The sequence below is a fragment of the Cyprinodon tularosa genome, unplaced genomic scaffold (genome assembly GCF_016077235.1).
Source record: "Cyprinodon tularosa strain WSP-4 unplaced genomic scaffold, ASM1607723v1 ctg152, whole genome shotgun sequence".
Lineage (NCBI taxonomy): Eukaryota > Metazoa > Chordata > Actinopteri > Cyprinodontiformes > Cyprinodontidae > Cyprinodon > Cyprinodon tularosa.
Window position 1 is genome coordinate 380,929 of NW_024038354.1, and position 24,072 is coordinate 405,000.

Sequence of the window (24,072 nt, forward strand, 5' to 3'; positions counted from 1 at the left end):
CACCAGCAGAAATATGGATAAACACAAAGGACAGGCGCAAACAGTGTTGGGATCTGGAGGCTTGTCTACCTTTCTCCACCAGAGGGCGCCTGTGAACAGAGGTTTTGTTTGAATCTCCTTTGTCTTTCTTCCGATGAGAGTCTGATGTGACCGATCTGCATGGGCTCGGCTTCTGTGTGCACTGTGGAAGAGGAAACTTCATTAGATCTTTCAAAAGACACGTTGTAAGATTTTATTACAACAACATATTTATTGGTCATTGTTGTCGTCAAGAGTGAGCACTTTAAGAGGTCTTAAAATAGAATGATCTGTGAATATGTAGCGATTTTAAAAGAATGCAATTGATTAAACTCAATCTGAAAAACAAAAATGAAACACAAAACTTGTGAAAATACAAAATCTGCAAATGAATTCTCTTGACAAATAAAAACATTTGAAAATATAAAAACTGTAAAATAAAAGGAAATAAAATATGACTAAAAAGGATTTCTGTCATGATTGGGTTTCTGAGAGTAAAGCCCAAGATGCAGAACACACACGGAGACACTGGTAAAAGTCCAAAGAGTTTATTAAAGGGCACAAGCACATGTATAATTTACTGGAACAGTTCAGGCAGGGAGCCGGTTCACTGGGGTCTGTGCAGGGAATGGGAGATGGCTGGTAGCTGAGTTCATGTGAGGCTAAGCCTCTAGCTTCAGGCTTAGCGTGGCAGTCCTAGTTTTGAGCTCCCAGCTCACTGCAGAGAACAACTGGGGAAAATCCACATGGGAACCTCTAGGGAAACTCCACACAGAAGTCTTCAGGTTTCAACCATGTAGGAATCTTGGGTTGGCTCACCAGGGCAGATTAGCAGGTTAGCTTTCCTAGAGCTTCAGGCTTGGGACTGGCTTCCTGTGATGCAACTCTCCCAGAGCTGCAGGCCAGAGACAGGTTGCCAGAGAGACAGCTCTTCCAGAGCTTCACGAAGAGGCAGGAGGTTAAGCTCATCCAGAGCTTCACGAGGTGACAGGAGGTTTAAGCTCATCCAGAGCTTCACGAGGTGACAGGAGGTTAAGCTCATCCAGAGCTTCACGAAGAGGCAGGAGGTTAAGCTCATCCAGAGCTTCACGAGGTGACAGGAGGTTAAGCTCATCCAGAGCTTCACGAGGTGACAGGAGGTTTAAGCTCATCCAGAGCTTCACGAGGTGACAGGAGGTTAAGCTCATCCAGAGCTTCACGAGGTGACAGGAGGTTAAGCTCATCCAGAGCTTCACGAAGAGGCAGGAGGTTTAAGCTCATCCAGAGCTTCACGAGGTGACAGGAGGTTAAGCTCATCCAGAGCTTCACGAAGAGGCAGGAGGTTTAAGCTCATCCAGAGCTTCACGAGGTGACAGGAGGTTAAGCTCATCCAGAGCTTCACGAAGAGACAGGAGGTTAAGCTCATGCAGAGCTTCTCGAGGTGACAGGAGGTTAAGCTCATGCAGAGCTTCACGAGGAGACAGGAGGTTAAGCTCATACAGAGCTTTCACGAGAGACAGGATTCCTGTGAGGCAGAGACAAGGAAGACTTAGAATCTGATCTCACACTAGAGATAACAAAGATTCTTCAGTAACAGAGGCTCAGGAAGCTAACCAACTAAGATCAACACTGCGGCGTGGAATCAAGGTCTGAAGTCAGCTTATATAGGAGAGGTCTTCTGATGAGAGGATTAGCAACAGGTGTGCAGGAAGGTTCCAGCTCCAGAAGACCCACGGCGCACTCTGCTGGAGACAGAGGGTAGTCTCCAGATCCCCACAGTAACTCAACCCTAAGGGAAAAACACAAAGCAGAAGAGGATCCTCGGCGCCCTCTGGAGGGCAAGCCTGAGGATCCTAACAGTACCCCCCCCCTCAAGGGCGGATTCCAGACGCCCCCAGAAAAAGTCCAACAAAAATAAACAAAAAAACAACCCACCCAGGGTGGGCGGAGGGGGCACTAAGGCAAGGAGGGCCAGGAACAAAAAACAACGTCCAGAAAACAAAAAACAACCCACCCAGGGTGGGCGGAGGGGGCACTAAGGCAAGGAGGGCCAGGAACAAAAAACAACGTCCAGAAAACAAAAAACAACCCACCCAGAGTGGGCGATGGACGAAACAGGCCAGGAGGGCAAAAACAAAAACAAAGTCCAGAACAAAAAACGATCCACTTACGGTGGACGAAAACAAAAGAAAACCCAAAAAAATTTTTGGGTAACGTCTCTGGTGGCCGGTCATGGGACCGGCAGCGGGACTGAGTCTCAGGTGGCCGGCCGAGGGACCGGCAGCGGGACACAGTCTCAGGTGGTCTACCATGGGGCCGGCAGCGGAGGCGTAGTAGCTGCTCAGGAGGCCGACCGTTGGGACGGTGGCGAGGCCGATTCTCAGGGGGCCTACCGCTGGGCCGGAGGCTAGACAGATGCTCAGGAGGCCGACCACGGGGCTGGGAACGAAGCAGCGTCTTAGGTGGCCGGCTGCGGGGTCGGAGGCGAAGCTGACGCTCTGGGGGTCTGCTGCGAGGTCGAAGGCGAAGCCGATGCTCCGGGGTTCTGCTGCGAGGTCGAAGGCGAAGATGCTTCTCATGAGGATGATGCCCAAACTTCAGCAGGTACCCCCACAGGGTACCCCGTCCCCTCCCCGGCAGCTCAGGACCAGGCTCAGCAGCAATCGCCGACTGCGGCTCTGGAGGAGGCTCTGAGAAAACCGCCGACTGCGGCTCTGGAGCAGGGGAGCCCGCCGACTGCAGCTCTGGAGCAGGGGAGCCCGCCGACTGCAGCTCTGGAGCAGGGGAGCCCGCCGACTGCGGCTCTGGAGCAGGGGAGCCCGCCGACTGCGGCTCTGGAGCAGGGGAGCCCGCCGACTGCGGCTCTGGAGCAGGAACAGGGGACACCACCGACTGGTTCCACCTCTGGAACTGGAAGGACCACTGACTGTGGTTCCATCTCAGGAGCTGGGGAGGCCACCGACTGTGGCTCCACCTCAGGAGCTGGTGACGCCACCGACTGTGGCTCCACTTCTGGAACTGGAGGGACCACCCATGGAGGCTCAAGTTCAGTCTCTGAGGTGGCTTGAGGCGTCTGTAGAGGACTCTTGATGGTTTGTGGCCTTTGCTGAGGGGCTCTTGGAGGCATTTTTTCACCAATTCCACATTCTGAAGCCCTCTTTAGTTTCAGCTCAGGGGTCTCTGGACGGCACAGGGCAGGCTCAGGGGTCTCTGGACGGCACAGAGCTGATTTAAGGCGACGCCTTTTCTTACGCCGAGGGGTTTTTGGAGCTAGGCTAACGGATTCACTGATTGAATCTGGCGACGAATTAACCGGTTGAAAAGTTAGAGTACCAGAACGGATAATAGAATCAGGGGCTAAAGGATCAGGCACGGGGTTAGGTTTAGAACTATCTGGGTTGTTTACTGGACTTGGATCTGGCTGACGTGGAACAGAATGTGGTGGCTCGAAAGGGATGATGTCCTCTCTAACTCTATAGAAAAAATCCCATAGATCATCCTCATGGATGTAGGGAGCCCGATTAACTGGCGAGGGAACAGGTTTAGTTTTAACGGTGACGGGTGCAGGTGTCTGATCTGACTGACGGTGAACTCTAACTGTATGATGTGAAATAGATGGGGTAATCTTGAGTCCTTTAACGGATGGAACTAAATGGAGGTCCAGAACATGAGAACAGAGGCTAAACTGGTGCGGAGAGGAACTGGAACTGGTTTGTAATGCTGTGTCTAAGCCAATGGCTAACTCAATAAGGTCCTCAAGGGTAGCTGGCTTGACGTAAAATGAAAGCTCGTCTCTGAATGATTCATTTAGAGCTATGAGATAAGCGGATTTGAGCGCAGATTCGTTCCACCCGGAATCGGCTGCTCTACTCAGAAACTCGGAGGAAAACTCGGCAACGGACCTATTACCCTGTTTAATTTTAAGAAGGTTGCCAGAAACTGAGAACTTAGAAACCTGACTAAAGGTTCTTTCTAACTCGTGGATGAATCTTTCAAATGTACAGTTTTCTCTAGTCTTAGGTGGAAATTTGGTCTCCGCCCATTCAAGGGCTTCACCAGACAACAACAAAGGCTATCCTATCCTTATTATTAGGAAAACTAGAATCGTGAAAACCAAAAAATAACCGGCACTGAAATATAAATCCTTTGAGCTTACCAGGGTTGCCAGAAAATCTTTCAGGCAGAGAAGGACCGGGTGATGAAAACGACGGGTTGAGTTCTGACCAGAAAGGAGGATTACTATCTTGACTCGGAGATGACGGACGGAATTCCGGAAGTGACGAAACCGGAACCGGAAGTTGAACTGGCGCTATCTTGTGATTCCCACGAAGCTTGTGGGATCTTGAAACGTGTGTTTTCTTCAAGTCAAACTTGGATTTTAACTCACGGAGGGTTTGTGTGTGTTGAGCAACCTGAGCGTCCCGTTTCTCAGTCCAACGACAGAGGTGATCTGCTGGGCTTTGTGTATGGCCGCAGTGTTCTGTTATGATTGGGTTTCTGAGAGTAAAGCCCAAGATGCAGAACACACACGGAGACACTGGTAAAAGTCCAAAGAGTTTATTAAAGGGCACAAGCACATGTATAATTTACTGGAACAGTTCAGGCAGGGAGCTGGTTCACTGGGGTCTGTGCAGGGAACGGGAGATGGCTGGTAGCTGAGTTCATGTGAGGCTAAGCCTCTAGCTTCAGGCTTAGCGTGGCAGTCCTAGTTTTGAGCTTCCAGCTCACTGCAGAGAACAACTGGGGAAAATCCACATGGGAACCTCTAGGGAAACTCCACACAGAAGTCTTCAGGTTTCAACCATGTAGGAATCTTGGGTTGGCTCACCAGGGCAGATTAGCAGGTTAGCTTTCCTAGAGCTTCAGGCTTGGGACTGGCTTCCTGTGATGCAACTCTCCCAGAGCTGCAGGCCAGAGACAGGTTGCCAGAGAGACAGCTCTTCCAGAGCTTCACGAAGAGACAGGAGGTTAAGCTCATGCAGAGCTTCACGAGGTGACAGGAGGTTAAGCTCATGCAGAGCTTTCACGAAGAGACAGGAGGTTAAGCTCATGCAGAGCTTCACGAGGTGACAGGAGGTTAAGCTCATGCAGAGCTTTCACGAAGAGACAGGAGGTTAAGCTCATCCAGAGCTTTCACGAGAGACAGGATTCCTGTGAGGCAGAGACAAGGAAGAGTTAGAATCTGATCTCACACTAGAGATAACAAAGAATCTTCTGTAACAGAGGCTCAGGAAGCTAACCAACTAAGATCAACACTGCGGCGTGGAATCAAGGTCTGAAGTCAGCTTATATAGGAGAGGTCTTCTGATGAGAGGATTAGCAACAGGTGTGCAGGAAGGTTCCAGCTCCAGAAGACCCATGGCGCACTCTGCTGGAGACAGAGGGTAGTCTCCAGATCCCCACAGTAACTCAACCCTAAGGGAAAAACACAGAGCAGAAGAGGATCCTCGGCGCCCTCTGGAGGGCAAGCCTGAGGATCCTAACAATTTCATATTTTTTTTTCTATGATTAGGGACTGAAAGCCAAGGTCATAGCCTACAGTTCCACTGCATTTAGTTCTTGTCCAAGCCTTATTTTTAGGCTGAGTTTACTGCATCTCTTCATATTAGTTATGTTAGATGCTAATCCGGCAAATAAAACCAGTACAGATCTTTGATATAATTTCTAAAAATTTGTAAAGATGTTCCACTATTTTCCCCGACTACGCAGTGACACTGAATTTTAGGGCTCCCCCACCTGTAAAAACCCACTTTAACCACTGTACATATGTGTGTATATATATATATATATATATATATATATATATATAGATATAGATATATATATTCTAAAGCAGTACTTGTTTAAATCTTTCTAGTTATTAGGTTGGAAAATATAGATATTCAAAAAAAATGTCACCTTCCTTATGTACTTATATAATGTAATTTGTGAAAAGACTAGGTAACACTTGTGGCTCTCAGCACGTTTTATTTAGCTGGTCTGACAGCAAAAGTGGCCCTTTGGATAAGGCTGCAGACCCATAGACACTATGGCTTGGCCTTGCAGTCAAAATGGATCACTGTGGAGGCATCGTGATTTCCCTAGCTCTGGGATCCTCTCTGGCAGAACGTAGAAAAATCAGTTTGTTGAAGATTGACATAATCAGCCTGATTGGATTATAACACTGTCCCTTCTATAACCTAGTTTAATCTACGTACCCTTAGGAAACAAAAAAAATAAAAAAAAGCATTGCTTTGCATTTTACAAGACATTATACCTAAGATTTTTTTTTTATATCTTGCTTTAATACAAAATAGCAATTAATATTAGTCAATGGGACAGTTTCCCAGTGATTGAACTGCTGGGTTCCTGAGCAAGACTGTTTCTCCAACGGTTTCTCACAAACTGGCTGCTCTATGTTGGGATAGTCAGGACCTTCATTTCCCTCCCGAAATGTATAAAGTATAAAAAAAGAAAACTAAAAATATTAGTACTGGGTTAACTTATCTTTTCCATTATTAATAGCCATATTTCTCCCCATATTCAGCCACAACTTATTTTAACTTATAGCACAGCTGCAGGTGTGAAACACATAAATGTACATGTCATGTTATAAACAGAGAATTATATAAACACAAATAATCATTCATCCTTACATCTTTAATTCCTTTATTCACAATCTACACTCACAGTACAGGAGAAGATTCTGCCGATCGGCCAGCTCCTCCAAAAACTGCCACATGTCTTCAATCTTTTTTTGAAAAACAAACTTGAAAGGTTCTAAAACCATCTCCCTCTCATGCTCATCAATGGTGAAGTCATCTACTTCACACATTTGTTTGAATAGCTTGACTGCTTCAGCCACATTCCCATCCCCATCATCAAAATGTCAGGCAAATCCACCTTGCCGCTGAAGAGACTTTGGTTTTCTTCCAACCAGTGTGCTGCTTTTCTGCAGTCGTGGATCACTTTTTAATCCTGTAGAAAAGAGGAGAGATTATTATTTTCTAAAAAAAAATGAATGCAACAAAATTTACATTAAAAAAAGACTTACCATTTTGACCTTTTTGGTATGGAATAAGTCAGCCTGTGTAGTTTAAAGCTGGTCTTGGTCCTAAGGGGAAAATATAAATAAAAATTAATCAGAAAGGTTCCATGTAGTTAATTTACCACACACACACACACACACACACACACACACACACACACACACACACACACACACAGATACTGTTTTTTTTTTGTAAAACCAACATTTTTCATTGAAAATGAAACAACTGAGTAAAAAAAGAGGTTTTAAATGAAGATTTTATTCTAATAAACGCTATAAAAAATAATCTTTCATAAGTTAACATTTGCTGGATGATAGATTTTATTCTTCCAGCCATACGGAACATAACTGACAGCATGAAGTAGGCTACAAGGATTGCAGAAACGAAACAGCATGAAGTCAATGAAAAGGAAAAGACATCTAATGTTCCAACGGAAAGCAGTTTCTAAGTCGTTTGGCATTTCAGAAAATCACCCTGATCTACAAAAGGTCAGCCACACCCGGCGAGGAGCGGCTGACCTACCAGAAATAAATCAGTGACTCATCCAACTTTACCCAGAACAACATCTAAAATACTGAGGCCTCAGAGTTTGTGATTAAAAAGTAAAAAAATAAAATAAAAAAAGAATGGACTATTGTACACTGAAAAAAATCGAAATCTAGATATGTCATTTTTTCTTAAAATAAGAGCTTTTGATCTTGGATTGAGGAGGTAAAAGAGACATCTTGCCAATGGAACAAGATAATTTACATTTAAAATAGGAGAAAACAATGTATTTCTTATTTCTAATTATCTTATTTTAAGAGTGAAAATACTCCTTCCATTGGCAAACTATCTCATTTACCTACTAAAATAAAAGATAAAAGGAGTAAATTTAGGAAATCTTTACTTATTTCTAGATCATTTTTCCAGTGTAAAGACATGTGAGATGTAGTGTTGATATTGTTTTTGACCAGTCTTCTATAAAGTTTGTATGTTTGGGAGAAATCAAATAAAAGTAAATAAAAATGAATAAATAAAAGAGAGATTATGAAAAGATATCATCAAAAAGCTGAAACAATCTCACATTTGGTGTTGTTTTTGTGCTGGATTTTTTATTTATTTTTTTTTTTTTTTGTTTCGGCCCTTTTCATTTGAATGAACCTTTCCAGAGGTAACCAACGGACGTGACATCCCCGTGCACCCCCTGTGCTGCTTTTACCCTAATTGATAAAACAGCTTTAAAACAAAAGCAGCACAAACCAAACATTTTGCTGCACAAACATAGCTGGGGGTGCAATTGAAAAGCCTAAACCTCTCCGGCAGGCTCAGACTGGGAACTATTTTAGCCTGGGCATTTTTCTATCTACACTTGTGGATCCCCCACCCCCGATAAAAGAAGCACAGTCAAACGCGTGCGTCTCAACACAATATAAATACACATGGTGGATTAACCGATCTATCCACTGAATGAAAATATAACCGAAGCAACATCCGCCGGTTATACCTGCTCTTGTAACATTTCATATTTAAATATTATTGGTGGTTTCTGTTATTAAAATGGGAAAGTAGTGACATTAACCCCTTCACAACCATTGTTGCAAATTGACGTCCATTTATATGCATGTATGTACCGTAAATCCTCTAATATTGGCATGTATTCTATTAGCGGCCGGAACTCTAATAATGGCCTGTCTGCCTGTTGGCGGAGATAAATAGTGGCCGGACTCTAACACAGGCGGGGGCTATAATAGGGGGTTTCAGGTGACGTCACGCTCACGTGACTACTCAGCGCGTCCGCCATATTGGGTGGCAGCCTCAGGCAGTATTAACAGTGAAAAATGGTGAAATCGTGTGTAATTGTTGGTTGCACAGCCCGTGAAGGTGGAGATCAACGCTCTTTCTATCGCATACCAGCCGTAATCGTGAATCAATGTGAAAAAACAAAACAGCTATCTGAACAACGCCGTCACCTATGGCTGACACGGATATCCAGGTCCGATTTGGACGGTGTTAAGCTGGAATACGCCAGAGTCTGCAGTGCTCGCTTTGTCACAGGTAATTAACTGTCAAGCATTTAAAACATGTAAGAATATATTAATAATAGGGCTTGGGCGTCATGACGTATTACTTTCCGTGGCCGCAATGTTGACCGTCTCCGCCGCCGCTACTCAGACTACTGCCTATGACTACCGCGTACTGGACTCCCTCTCTCAGCCATGTTTTAATTTGATTAATTTCACCTTAACTTGATTTCAACCAGCGGGAAAAGGCTCAAATATGTGAGAAACCCGGAGGGTTTAGGGAGGTTTGGCAGTTAATGTTACTAACCAAACCTTTGAAACACATAGCAGCTAGTTAAAAGTACATTGAATGCCTGAGTGGTTGTTAGCACTAACGGTTAGCACTGTTTGCTGGCTTTATGAGCTGCAGCTCCTGAACCCATCCATTCGTAAACTGCACATGAGACACCAAGGACTTGTTCGCGCACCGCCGGCCGCCGGCCGTTAGCCACCTAGCATAGCGAGCCCTGCGTCGGATTGTTTACATTTTTACCATCTTATTAAAACTCACCCGTCCATGTATGATGGCGATTTCCTTCATGTACATCACTTCGACATCTCGTACCCAACCAGATGTGAACTGGTTGTGAGCCTCTAGACCCTTGTACTACGCTCTCATTTCCTCTAGAGTGTGCAGAGGGTTTTCACTGAACACCGGGTAATGAACTATGTCGCCATGCTCTACATTTGGCCAATCATCTGGATTAGTGCTAAACAAGGCACCGTGGAGGGCATAGGGGTCCATATGGTCGATCACGGAACATTTCCTCAGATATGTTCCATGATCTGGTGGCTCTAGCGTGCTGGCGTACCTCTCCATTCGCGACATGATATATTTGATATACGATAATATGCCACCCAAGATGGCGGACCGGGAGCTGGCCAGTGACGTCACTGAAAACCCCCTATTAGAACCAGTCCTCTACAAGATGTGATAGTAACATAGAAGTACCACAGGGGGGCAGTGTTTGCTAACGAATCTAAGCTATTAGCATGGGAAGTCCCATCCTTACACAGAGATCATAGCGGCCTTACACAATCGTTCCGATCTGAAAGACACATGTGATTAGCGGTAGGTTAAAATGACAGAATTTCGTTGGCCTTCGTCTGAATTACCCTTGAAATATATGATACAGGTAGCCTACTTCCACTTAGCCTGCCTCAAATAAAATCTCGCTGTGATAGCAGAACAGTTTACATATTTTTTTTTTTTTTTTTTTACTTTATTGTGCAAGTCAGTTTGGCCAACATTCCATTCTGTGTCTTTTTTTTTTTTCGTATTGCAGAAAAATTGCAGCTGCTGGAAGACGTCTGAATAATGTTCAGTATACCGTTATGGTAACTGTACTTTTTCAATAAATGAACCTAATATTTTATCAGTTCATTGGTTTTTTATAAATTCCACTGGTAGTCTGTTTTGATCAAATAGAATTAGAGGCCTGCCTCTAATTCTGGCCTCCTTCCAATAATGGCCTGGAGCAAGATGTACCTGAGTGAATAAATAAATAAATAAAGGCCCCTTCCTATATTAGAGGATTTACGGTATGTATGTATTTATCTATATATATATATATATATATATATATATATATATATATATTTTTTTTTTTTTTTTTTTTTTTTTTTTTTGGACATTAAGGGATAAGAAGTAGATTAAGTTACAGGGGGTCCCACTGAAGGCCAAGGTTCCATATGCACCGTCACCACTGTTATTCAAGATCATCAAGCTTATAAAACATGCCAGTAATCTGTCGCCATGCCTGTTTTATTCTTTCCCTGTAATTAAGACATCACATTCTTTCCACCTGCAAGTCTGAACTGTTTGCCATGTTTGCTTAATGCGCCTCCCATGGAAGGTGTGTTGACCCAATCCGTCCCTGCAGCTTGTTTTTGTTAAAAGCGTGCTTAAACTGAAAGTGAAACGCTTCACATTCGACCTGCAAGAAAAAAAAGGTAAGTTTGCTTCTTTGCTGCAAGTGTGAGACATTTATACCATTGAATGAAATTCAGCAACTGAATGAAAGGATGTGAATTAGGAGAGGAAAGGTGTTGCCACAGGAAAGCTTCCTGGTTTAACTTTCCATCTGCTCTGTTTGCAGCTTCGCTCAGAGAGAAAATGGCTTCCTGTGCTGAAAGAGACCTGACCTGTCCCATCTGCCACGACATCTTCAGGGATCCCGTTGTCCTGTCGTGCAGTCACAGCTTCTGCCAAGCATGCGTTCACTCATGGTGGAGGGAAAAGCAAATAAAGGAGTGTCCCCTTTGTAAGGAGATGCCTCTGACTAACCCCCCTGTGAGCCTAACGCTAAAGAAGCTATGTGAAGCTATTCAACAGGAGGAAAAACCAAAGCATCTCTGCAGTCTGCACGCCGAGAAACTCAAACTGTTCTGCCTGGATCACCAGCAGTCTGTCTGTGTGGTCTGTCGAGACTCAAAAGCACACATCAACCACAGGTTTGTGCCCATCAATGAAGCTGCAGCAGATCACAGAGAGAAGCTCCGGGAATCCCTGACTACCTTACAGCACACGCTAAAAACCTTGGAGCGAGCTAAAGGGAGCTGTGATCAAAACGCCAAACACATCAAGGTCCAAAACAGGAACACGGAGAAGCAGATCAAGGAAGAGTTTAAGAAACTGCACCAGTTTCTGCAGGAGCAGGAGGAGGCCCGGATCTCTGCTCTGAGGGAGGAGGAGAAGCAGAAAAGTAGAGTAACGAGGGAAGAATCTGAAGCTCTGAGCAGAAACATCACCCTTATTTCAAGAACAATTAGACAAACAGAGAAGGAACTAAAAGCTGAAAATGTCTCCTTCCTGCAGGCCTACAAAGACACTGTAAAAAGAATAGAACAGTGCCACCTGCTGGACAGTCCTGAACCGTCACCTGGAGCCCTGATAGATGTGGCAAAACATCTGGGCAACCTTAGCTTTAACATCTGGAGCGAGATGAAGGAAGCTGTTTGCTTCTCCGCTGTGGTTCTGGATCCTAACACGGCTCACCCTGAACTGACCCTGTCTGAAGATCTGACCTGCGTGACCCACGGAGAGAAACAGAAGCTTCCAGACAACCCAGAGCGGCTCGACCAGCGTCATCTGGTTCTGGGCTCTGAGGGGTTTACATCCGGGACCTACAGCTGGGATGTTGAGGTTGGGGACAGACCCAGCTGGGAGCTGGGTCTATCAGCAGAGTCTGTGGACAGGAAGGGCAGCATCAGGTCTGGGTCATGGGGAATCAGGTTCGATGGAAGCTATAAAGCCACGGCCCCTCCAGGTCAAAGTTCTCTCAACATCGGGAAACCGAGCAGGATCCGAATCCAGCTGGACTGGGACAGGGGGAAGCTCTCATTCTCTGACCCTGAAAGCGGTTCCCACATCCACACATTCAGCCACAGCTTTAATGAGAAACTCTTTCCATACTTTAGCGTTGAGAAGGGGCAACAGCTGAAACTATTAGCTAAGAAAATCTCTGCAGCTGTTGATTAATGGCTCTCTCTGCTTTTTCTCAGAGTAGCTTCATCTGGTCTGTTCCTGTTTGGCTGTGACTCCATCCTGGAGAGAAATATCAGCTGTGCTGCTGCCATCAACACCTTTGTTTCTAGATGTTGGAGATCGACCTGTTTTCCAGTGTAGTCCTGTTTCTCTGACTGTGACTAACTGGATGTGTTCTCTTCATCCTCTGACATGGGAGCTGGCTCGGAGCTCATCTGCCTGGCTGTGTGTTTCCTGGATGGGGCCACCTGTTACAGCTGCTTTTGTATCTATGCTTCTTTTTCTATGTCTGCTTCTGTCTCCTTGAACCCCAGTGGGCCTCAGCAGATGGCCGCTCACACTGAGCCTGGTTCTGCTGGACGTTTCTTCCTGTTCAAAGGGAGGTTTTCCTCTCCACTGTCGCTACAAGCATGCTTGGTGTGAGGGATTGCTGAAGATTCAATGAGTCGATGCAAACAGCTGGTTTTCCTTAGATAGAAAACCTGACTGGATGATCTGGTGAACTATAAAGTGCCTTGAGATGAAGTGATGTGAATTGGAGGTTTAGAAAAAAAACTGCATTGAAAATGTTACCTGATGACATTATCATGTTAACTTGATTTTCTCTCTGGATTTTTCTTTTTAATATTTTAATATTATTTTTCTTATTTTGAAATACCTCCTCTGAAATGCTTCAAGTATTTTCTATCACAGACAGTCTTCATTCTGCAAATACATAAAAGTAATAATACGGAATATTTCTACATTAATATCTGGATCTGCTGATGCTGGTTTTGTTGTATCTTTATGTTAACATGAACATGAACTGCAGGAAAAACCTCCATATAGTGATGGGGACAATGGGACATGACGCTTCATGAACCGTTTGGTCAAATTCCTTCAATGATCCCCACAGATCATGATGCTTCATGTGAAAATGTCACCATCTACTGGTAGAGTGCAGAACTACAGTTAGTGATATAATCTATGATATTTTGCAATTGTTTTTCTTCTTTTTTTTTCTTCCAAGTTTAAGTTCCATTGAAATTGTTAATGTTTGGTGTGTATAATAAAATTGTTTTGTAATATTTTTGTGTGTAAAAAGAGAACAATAATTTAAGGTTCACAGTTTTTCTGCCATTTTAGTGAAATAAGCTGAAGCAGACAGTGAAAGTGTTTGTGCAAATTGGGCAATGGTGAGTAAAATGAAAGGTTTTAGTCATTTTTATTCAAACATAATAGTTTTTCCACAGTTGTTGCCTATGTGTACAGCTCAAGTGACTGACAAATGGTGAGGAATTAATGCAAATCTGCCAGACAGCTTCTCAGCTTTTTGGCCCAGAAGGATCTGCTACAGACTGAGGCGACAAAGTTACTCCAACTGCTGCTCACTGCACCGCCGGCCACAACAGTTTTTGTTTTATTTTGATTCTTGTCATCAAAGGGTTTAATAATATTATTAATGTCTTTCATTTAATAGTTACAGAGTTACAGATTAGTTGAAATGATTTTTATCCCCATAAGTTTCATTGCTTTTCCATCCACTATTAATGTTTTGAATAAATAGTATGTCAAGTTCTTTTACTCATCTGTCCGCACTTAAAAACTGAATTAACGTGGAGAAACACAAGTAACATTTCCTTATCTTTCCTTTTTCTCTTTAGATTTAACAAAAAAAAAAAATGGGGTTGATAATATTCAACAAGGAAAATAAAACACTTATCACTTTACACTATAAAATGCCACATCTAAAGTTCAAATATATTTTTATTTATTATTTAAAACAAATCTAGTTCAGACATGATTTTTTTTTTCCTAAATCAGAGATTTACAACTAAATGTGTCACATTTCAAGCAATTAGTCATTTTAAAAGGTAAAGTGAAATTAAATTTTAAATTAAAGATTTTTCAAAGTCACTACTTTTTAAGCTGCTTCGCTTGATAAAGTTGTAATCCTTGTTGATGATCGTCTGTCTTCTGCATGTCTGAAGCTCAGCGAGTCACACAGCAGTTTTAAGTATTTTGAAAAGCTTCAGATCCCAATACTTCAAACTATGGCTCCTTTTCTTAGCAGAATCCTTTGCTTTTCCCACGGTGAACAGTTAAAACACTCAATGACCTAACAGGGGATTCATTGTTAAATATTTCAAACATAGAAAAAAAAAAACTATATATATATATATATATATATATATATATATATATATATATATATATATATATATATATATATATATATATATATATAAACTGAATATGAAGAATATCTGCGCATTTTTATTCTTGAAGTAATCATCAAATATTAGTCAGTACTGAATATCAATTTCAATACTTGCTTTGATTCTTGAATAATCAAAGTGGAGAGGCTAAATGCTCAAAATGAAAAACAAAACAAAGGTGAAACTAAGCTGTTATGTATTATTGGCCTACATTTGAAATAATCAAATGTTTAAAATACATGTTGGGGGTTTAAGAAAAAATACGAGCCAATTACTTTTATTAATGTACTACCGGCAAGAATTTACAACTAATTATTATACTTTTGACTGTCAGATTTGGTGGAGGTTGGTTGAAGACCCAAATGCAGAGATGAGTTTTGGTGATTTAATGAAAAAAAAAAATCTAGAGGCAAACGGGCAAAAATCCAAAATACTGAGAACCAAAAAAACAGTAGACGTCAGGGGAGAACAAACATGAGGAGCCAAATAATAAGAGAGCAAGAAAACAAACCAGCAATGAAGAACTGCAGAGGTGGTGTATATATGGGGAACAGAACAAAGAATGGGCTAATGAGCTGATATGGAGCAGGTGTGAATAGAACTAACTTGAAGGGAGCCAAGGGGAATGAAAACAGTCACAAGGGGGCAACAGAGAGTAACTCAAAAACACAACACTGCCAGAATGATGGATGATGTGTGTGAGAATATACTATTCTTATTTATTAGTTGTTTTGTATCAGTTATTGTTATTTATTTCTTATATTATGTGTAAATGGCGGTGAAAGTGATTTTTGTTTTTAAGCATATGCACTGATCTATGGCACTCTTTTAAATTTTGTTGTTCTTGTGACAATGACAATAAAGATAAATTGAATTGAAAATATTGAGCTAGATCAGTCTCAATTTTCACAAATACACATAGGTGACTCATACATGCACCAGAAAATATCCACACATGCACAGCACCATTCACACAAGCACACAAAAACAATCCAAACAAACAGTAGAAGATCCACACATAGACAGTATTTCTGGGGTAAGTCATCCCACGTGGAGTAGTTTCTTGTGATTGGCTTATACCACGGAGCTTTGTGATTGGTGGCAAACCATTCCTTGTCTTAAAAAAATGCATTTTTGTACCAAAACACGTCAGGAGAGTCTAAAAAATCCACACACAAATGCAATGAAGTTTAAAGACCACTGGTACTTTGCAATTTAATTTACAATTGTTTATGGACCGGAAATACTTTGGTGAAACTTGTTCTGTGTGTATGTGGATCTTATACTTTTTGTGTGTGGATTTTTTTTTTTGTGCTTGCGTGAATTCTGTTTGTGTGGATCTTATCCTGTGCATGTCTGAATCACCAATGTGTATTTGAGAAAATTGAGACAGATTTAGCTCCATATAAAAAATACCTACAAAGACACAGGATTACAAAAACTAAAATTAAACCTAAACAGAGGGCAGAACCCTGACAATCGACCACATGAGGGCGCCACAGCTGTAACATTTAAAGAAGCTTGACTGAGATGATCCATCACAGCACGTTTTTCTACCTTTAGAAAGGAATAAAAAATGAAATGATTTCATAAATACGGCTTGTTTCTGTTCAACTATAGATTCCATCTAGCATCGCTTATTTTGTAGCCTTGACACTAAGTTTTGAATGAATTAATTAACATTTATGAATGAGTTATAAAGTGTTTAAAATATTTATTTCCCATCTATTGGAAGAGCTTTATTATAAATTGTTACCATTTTAGTTTTAAAGGGCCTTAATCTTTAATTTTACAAAAGGTTTTTATTGTAATAAAATTGCTTTTATTCTAGTTTTGTCTGACTTTAAAGGTGGAACACTTTTTTTTTTAATTGAAGTCATTATAATTACACAGTGAATTTCAGGAGTACAGCAGCTGAAACCCTTAAGATAAATCTGACTTTGGATCTGGATTGTCGTCCATCTTGGGTTTCATTTCCTTCCTGATGGTTTTCTCTCTCTTTGTGCGCTTCTTATGCAAGCCAGCAGATCTCAGTAAGTCAGCACATATGAAGCTCAGCTTAATTAAAAGCTAATCTCAGTTATTCTGTTCACTTCCAGACCTGGAGGGACTCCACTGGTAAGATAATTCCTCCTGCTTCTCAATGATTATTAAGGAAAAACTGAATGATTTCTTTAAGTCCAACATCATTTTGTTGTTTTCACTGGAAAAACGATCTAGAAATAAGTAAAAATATCTTAAATGAAGTGTATTTACCCTTAATTTGAGTCGGTAAATGAGATAGTTTGCTGATAGAATGAGTATTTTTATTCTTAAAGTAAGATAATTATATAATATGCACTTGAAATAAGACAATTGGTTCAATTTTGTTTTCTTATTTTAAGTGTAAATTGTCTTGTTCCATTAGCAAAATGTCTTTTCCCTCCTTAATCCAAGAACAAATGCACTTATTTAAGAAAAAAATGACTTATCTAGATTTCTATTTTTACAGTGCAGGATTAGTTCATTTTACATCAAAAATACATTTTTCTCAATTTTAAAGAGTAACATTTCTGTATGTTTGCTTATTTGCTTTCTTTCTAACAGGAATTCTAATTCTATTTTAGCAAAAAATTACTTTTTGGGTGATAATTTAGGAAAGACTTTGTACTTGTTAGTGTTTAATCATTACACTGCACAAACGATCTAAAAAGAAGTAAAAAAAAGTCTTAGATTAAGTGTTTTTACCCTTAATTTGAGCAGGTAAATGCAATAGTTTGCTTATGGAATGAATGTTTTTAGTCTTAAAATAAGATAATTAGATGATATGCACTTGAAATGAGATAATGCAATTGTGTTTTCTTATTTTAAATCTAAATGGTCTTGTTCCATTGGTAAAATGTCTCTTTTATCTCCTCAATCCAAGAACAAATGCACTTATTTTAAGAAAAAATGACTTATCTAGATTTGGATTTTTTCCGGTGTATAAGCTTATGTTTTTGCAGCTCACATCAACTGTATTGGTCCTGAATCATAGGTTAGGTAAAAACATGATGGATGTTTATGCTTCTGTTCTTCACCAGTTTTATCTTGAAGTTTTTATAGAAATGATTTTTTAAAATTTCACTTTCACAGGAAATTAAAACGTTTTATTCTCCTTCATGCTCCTTCTTGATATTATCTGTTTGTCTCTAATAATCGTCATCATCTCCAGCTCAGCGTTTCTCCTTCTTTGGTTTTCTTTTCTGCAGCGATTTCAGGCCATGGGAGCTTATGTTGGATTCGCAGTTCTGTTCGGCGTGGCTTCGTTGCTGTCGGCCGTCGAATGCAATGTGAACTGTAAGGGGCTGGATGGTCGTCCGGGAGAAGGAGGATCTGGTGGACGTGATGGATTGCCTGGGATGAAAGGGCAGAAGGGAGAGCCAGGTAACATCCTTCTGCATGCTTACAGATCTATGGAGTAAATTCCGTTTCCGTTTTAATCGCAAAGAAGGCATTTTGCAATCAATGCAAAAAAGTTTCCAGAGAAACTTTGAAGTTTGCTTTTATTTTTTTATATATACATTTTTATTTTTTTGAATAACATTGTATAAGACATTATACTTTCATTCCTGTTTTTTCAAACTTTCATTTATTAAATTTAGTTTTTTCAAATGTCTAATTTTCAGATCCCGTATCTTTTTACAGTTTTTAAGTTACAGCCCGTTAACAACTCTTGACCAATAAAAATGTTGCTAACGTCCAGCAGACCAATAGAAATGCATCTTCGCTCCTTCCACAGCAGGAAAGCCCGCCCCTAGAAGGGAAGAGAATAATGTGATCTGGAAAAAACAATTGGTAAAGAAAGAAAATCATAAATTTCTATTTCAAAAATACAAATTTGAAAAAAAAAAAAATTTTGAAACATAAATTGATAAAAAGATTGAAAAATGTGTAAAACATTTGAATATAGAAAATATATTCTGTTTTAAAAGAAAACATTTTTTTTTGATTGAGAAGTTTATTAGAGTCCAATTTCTGGATAGCCTTTTTATCACATTTCCATTTAAAAATGTGCTCTTTTCTTGCATCAATAATAGAACTAAATTCCCTCCAAACAGAATAAGATGGTTCTGCTTATTTGATTTTATGATGCGCTGTTATGAAGATTGGGCTCTTATGTGACTTTATGAATTTATTCCACCTCTCTTTAAACAAATTGCTGAACCAAACTGCTCCAAGTTGAGACTTTAACCATTTTTTAAAAGCAGCAAATGTCTTCTGCAAATGTATCTGAGCCCCATGATCTGCAGAGGGGAGCAGATTCCCTTTTGTCTCTACTCCCCCATGTGTGAACTGTAAAAACGCAGTTTTTTAGTTAGCTGGTCTCTCTTTGCTGCACTTAGGTGTGAATAGGGGTTCATAGTTGTCTGACCTGTGTTGCCCAGTGCTTTAACTTCTCCCAGTGACAAATGTTGAAAAAGAAATGCATCTAAGAGTTGCAGGAAACTAAAGAGCGTACAGTAGCAGCCATTCAAAATGTCCCTTCCCATTCAAATGGAAGCCAACTTAAAGCCACTGGAGCGACCCTGCCTCTTTCTCATAGGTGTGGATATTTGTTTACTCTGACTCTCTCTGAATTACAGGGTCTGACCAGTAGAAGGCGCTTCTCTTTAGATCTTAACCCTGTAATGCCAAATGTATCATATTTGATACATACAGTTTCTAAAATGTTTTGCGTCTGACACCTTTTGCATAATTTAATGCTAAAAACTTTGCTCAAAATCCTTTTGTACACAATCAGATCTACCTGATAACAGAGGGTAGAAAACTACACTAAAAATAATTTTGACTTATCGCATAGTTATAAATTATTAATATCAAAAATGTATTTCTGTTTTTTCTTCTTACATATTTTGTTAAAAGGCCAAATAAGGACTTCAAACCAAAAAAAAGTAATTTTCTGTTTTGTTTTATTCTTAGATCGGGCTTTAAAGGGTTAATGTCCACAAATCATGACAGAAAGAATATTTTCGTACAAAGATTGATGTTTAAAAAAGAATTGTAAGGACCCCACAAAGAAAGTAGGGAAATTTTGAATGGCTACTACTGTACAATCCGAGCTGCAAAAACATCTGCATCATCGATACTCTGTGCGGCTTTTCTCCCATTTTGATCGCAGTGTTCAGGAAAACCCCACAATTCACAAGGAAGTAGAAAATACAGCTGTTTACTACGTTATCAAGGCCTCTTCATGCCATCCAAGAGCGATAGTCATTTCTTCCCTTGTTTTTTTCCACCATCTGTCCGTAGGGGTGTGTTTATGAGCTAATTTACAAGATCTCTAAAAGTTTACAATTGCGAATTCTCGCCAGTAGGAGCAGAAATCCTGGACGTTGCGTAGAAACCTCTAATGGTTGCGCAGACATTGTGTCCAGAACAAACCAAGCTTAAATTCCCAGGAAAAGACTTGTTCAACGCTGCTGTAGATGACAAATAAAGCTAAAAATTGTTGCAGTTTTCATGCTGTGCCCTTTAGGAGGTTTTAGAGAGTAAAAGAACAAATTACTTGATGACTAAAAATGATCATAAATGCAAAGTTTGATGTGATTGTTTTAATTTTCGCATTAAAATTGTCTTCATTGGTTTGATTTTGTCCTCAGCTCACAGGTTGGATGGCCCAGAAGACCCAATCACCCTGCTAAGACTGAAAGGGGACAAAGGGGACCCGGGGCCACCAGGGCCAATTGGTCCTAAAGGTTACCCCGGTGAAGTAGGAGCACCAGGAAAGGATGGTCTGCCTGGTCCTCCTGGGCAAGCTGGGGGAAACGTTGACTCCGGTAAACAGGGACAGTATCCTCACCAGTCCACTGCATAGTGATACTGAGGACAGACAGACTGGTCAAACTCAGTGTGACTTACAGAAGTATGGGGTAAGATAACGGTCAATAAAAGGTAAGCACAGGTGTCTGCATTTTTAAAAGAAAGTCAGTACAACTGAATAAATTTAGGATTTGTATTTGTTCCTCATTGTCAACTAATACATAAATGACATCAGGTTTTCATCAGTAATAATACAATACAAAAATACATGTTACATAGGTACAATTTTACAAAGATACAAAAATAGTATGAATCACAAATTTACAAGACAAAGAAAAAATCACAAATTTACGAGTCCAAAACACAAACTGCTATTACAAGTCACATTTACGAGTACAGAGCTCTGATAAAGCTGTTACTCTCCTGACCAGGATTCATTGTGAGTGCAAAGCAAGCCGGCTGCTCCGTGCTCAGAGGAAAAAGGCGCCAAACAGTGGTGAAAATTGGAAGTTCAGTTTAATATAATCCAAGTCTGTGAATAGTTCCGTCTGAAATGAAGGAAAATAGTTGTTTTAATGGTTATTGAGTCAGATATGTGGCGGTAATGTTTGGTTTATCTAAAGGTTTTATCTGTCCCTGTGTAAATAGGCTTGGCTGACATTTAAGCTCAGATTCTAATATCTCTGCAGGTCGGGGGACTATAAATCTGATATCTAAGATGCCCGTACTGCTGTTGAAGCTCCTCGGCAATGTTATTAGCACCCAGAACTCCAGTGAGAAGTTCAGTATCCATTCTTTGCCTGCTTTGTCTGTCAATTGTCATGGTTGCTAGGTGACAGAGCATACCGGTGATAAAAGCCTGAGAAGGATGAAACTGTTTGAATAAATTGCCAAAAGTTTTCCGGCATCCTTATTTTCACAGACCTCCAAGGACGCAGTCCGGGTAGAACGGGGCTTTGGAGGCAGCAGCTGCTAAAATGGAACACATCCACAATAACATATCTTTGCTGAAACTTTGTTTTGAATACTCATGCTCAGTGTAATGTTAGATTTATGGTCCTTTCTGTCATCGTCTTCCTCCTCTTCAGATGCACTACCACCAACTTAAGAAGTGTAACAGCTTCATTAGGAGTTGGAGAATCCCACCTGTACATTTATAATTCGTTATTCCATTTTTGCAAAGTTGTAACTTTAAGCAGGTATTTTACAGATGAAAATCTGATCTCAAGTATCTGTCTTGACAACAGGGAACAAATACAAATCCTACATTAACTGACATTATCGACTTACAGTTACAAATTAAGACAATTATGCATGTGATTTTTTTTTGACAGTTATCTTACTCCATACAGAAGGTTTATCGAAATAATAAACAGCAAATAACAATAAATAAATAAATATAAAAAGCATAGAAATAAATAATGAATGAAATGCTAACGCTAAAGGTTATGGCAACAGTTTTGTTCATCAAAATAATAATAATGGAAAAAAAATACATCCATAAAACATTTAGATTGGTGCAGATTTTTTATTTTTCATTTTTTTTTGTGTTTGACGGGACCAAAACATATATATCTTTATTTCTGGTTACTATGCTACCATTGATAAGAAGGGAATCAGCACCAATGGCAATATTTGGATGACGCCACAGGATAAAGAGTTCAGGTGTTCAATGATCTTGGTAGCTCTCTGAGAAATGGATTCTTCTTTGCTTTACTTTTGTTCAGATTTAAGGCAAAAACTTAAAAAAAATGAAAAGTAGGCAAAGTCTGCGTGAACTTCAGTCAAACTTGTATTGTATTGCTAAAGCCGGGCGTACACTGTGCCATATTTTCAATGGTTGCACGCAGCTACAGCTCAAACTGTACGATGAGACCGCAGAGTTTATAAGTTCGCAGCGCACGATGTTTGTTCTCCCGCTGTATGACCCGACGCTCTGATGCGATCTACCTGCTCACACTGTACGTCTAAAAACCAGGTGGGACTCAGCTCCGCAGTGAGGTGGCGCTACTCTGACTCGTCTATCTGGAAGCCAAACCAGTAGAAGAGGAATATGAAGCTCACTAGAGTGAAATGCGCTGCCTTGGATATTTGGGCAATTTTGTGCTGAAAGCCCTAAAGAGAAAAGGAGACGGCGTATTTGGACAAAGACATGGCTGAGCAAACATGGCTACTACGGTCTGTCAGTTTGACAGAAAGAACTCCATTTCACTTATTGCCCCCCGCCATGCTGCTGGGTTTTCCTCTGAGAGGAAGAAGAAGAAGAAGAATTGCCCACTGAGCGATTTGACCACCTTACGACGGCCGACTGAGTTTCAAACATGATTGATTTTCTCCCGACCTATGATTCCTGATGGGGAGGTGGTCGTTAGATGCTGATCGCCCCTCGTTACCTCCTGGTTATTACAACATGCACCATCAGGCTGAAGAATTCTCACACGACTGGAAAATCATCCCGAAAAGCGCAAAAAATCGTAAAGTGTACGCCCGGCTTTAGGGGCTCAGATGGAGCACAAAGGTTGCTGTTTCTCCTCTGAACTGGTAGGTTCAATATTGTGTTTCGTTAACATTAGCATCAGCATTCATGGACCTGGATTTCCAGCTGTCAAACCGTAGAAAAGGAGCGCAGGCGAGTGCGCCACCTACAGGCTGGAAGGAGTTAAACTTGTAACTATCCCCTTTAAGTCATTTGGAAATCAGTGGTTATAATTAGCTCTGTAGCTTTAAAGGAAAAGTCCGGTCTTTATTTATACCTAAAACTAATACATTTGCAGTGTTTTAATGAATTTCACACATGTCACGGTGCGGTAAGCCTAGAGCCATTCTCCCCGCTTTACAAGCTAAATCAATGGGAACTACTAGACACATCTGCAATCAACAACAATTATTGAAGATTTCCAGAGGACTTCACCATTGAAATTCACCAGAGCTATAGTGAAACTGACAATGCCCACGTGCATGGCAGCTGGATGCTGGAATACATCGGGTAAAAGTGAAAAAAAAAGAGTTATTCCACCTTTCTGATTCCTGATCCTCCACGGACGGGTTGGTCGTTGGATCGCCAACTTGAAGAGGGAAGATTTGCCATCGAACTTCTGGCCAGAGAAAAAACCCGTAATATGTAGCCAACATTTGGAAGAAGAATGTTTTCAAGATGACTTGGATAATAGCGCGTTGTGACAAAACACCAGATACAGCACTGGGACTTGATCAACAGCCGATACCGCACCGTGACGTCACAAACCAGTAGGTGACAGTAGTGTTCTTTGACAAACATGGATGCCTCCAGTAAAGCACATTCACATGAAAATTACTCTGAATTAAAAACACTGACCAGTTCTTGAACCATATTTAATATTTTCATATTTAAAGTACTTTCGGAAGTTTAAATCCTGAATGTGAGCGGACTTTCCTTATAAAAAGACCATATTGGGATGTTTAGTTAATCGACTGTGTTTCTGTGTCGTTGTTTCTCCCAGGTCAGCAGTCGTCCAGTCAGGACAAACATTCTGCTTTTTCTGTGATCAGGACTGATA

The 24,072-nt window shown here is 40.8% G+C and overlaps 2 protein-coding genes and 1 long non-coding RNA gene across 3 annotated transcripts in view; 2 read left to right on the top strand and 1 right to left on the bottom strand.

Moving 5' to 3' along the window:
- Positions 1 to 6,475: 6,475 nt before the first annotated feature.
- Positions 6,476 to 11,529, bottom strand: LOC119779855. Its single transcript, XR_005280303.1, has 3 exons — positions 11,216 to 11,529; positions 7,031 to 7,090; positions 6,476 to 6,954 (listed from the first exon to the last, which is right to left on the bottom strand). It is a non-coding gene; the product is annotated as an uncharacterized LOC119779855 (long non-coding RNA).
- LOC119779851 (zinc-binding protein A33-like) lies at positions 10,900 to 12,648 on the top strand. Its single transcript, XM_038279676.1, has 2 exons — positions 10,900 to 11,023; positions 11,170 to 12,648. The coding sequence occupies exon 2, from the start codon at positions 11,187 to 11,189 to the stop codon at positions 12,549 to 12,551; it is 1,365 nt and encodes a 454-aa protein (XP_038135604.1). The 5' UTR covers positions 10,900 to 11,023; positions 11,170 to 11,186; the 3' UTR covers positions 12,552 to 12,648.
- A 4,111-nt stretch (positions 12,649 to 16,759) lies between these two features.
- Positions 16,760 to 24,072, top strand: part of LOC119779853 (collagen alpha-1(X) chain-like) — a 13,228-nt gene continuing 5,915 nt past the window's right edge. The window contains exons 1-4 of the mRNA XM_038279679.1: positions 16,760 to 16,873; positions 17,986 to 18,160; positions 20,377 to 20,553; positions 24,016 to 24,072. The exon at positions 24,016 to 24,072 is cut by the window's right edge and continues 23 nt beyond it. Coding sequence (XP_038135607.1) covers positions 17,998 to 18,160; positions 20,377 to 20,553; positions 24,016 to 24,072 — 397 coding nt within the window. The 5' untranslated portion in view covers positions 16,760 to 16,873; positions 17,986 to 17,997. The remainder of the gene's footprint in view (positions 16,874 to 17,985; positions 18,161 to 20,376; positions 20,554 to 24,015) is intronic.

What these genes read in the sequence shown, in the direction of transcription:
- LOC119779851 (XM_038279676.1), top strand. Translation starts at nt 11,187, where the DNA reads ATGGCTTCCTGTGCTGAAAGAGACCTGACCTGTCCCATCTGCCACGAC.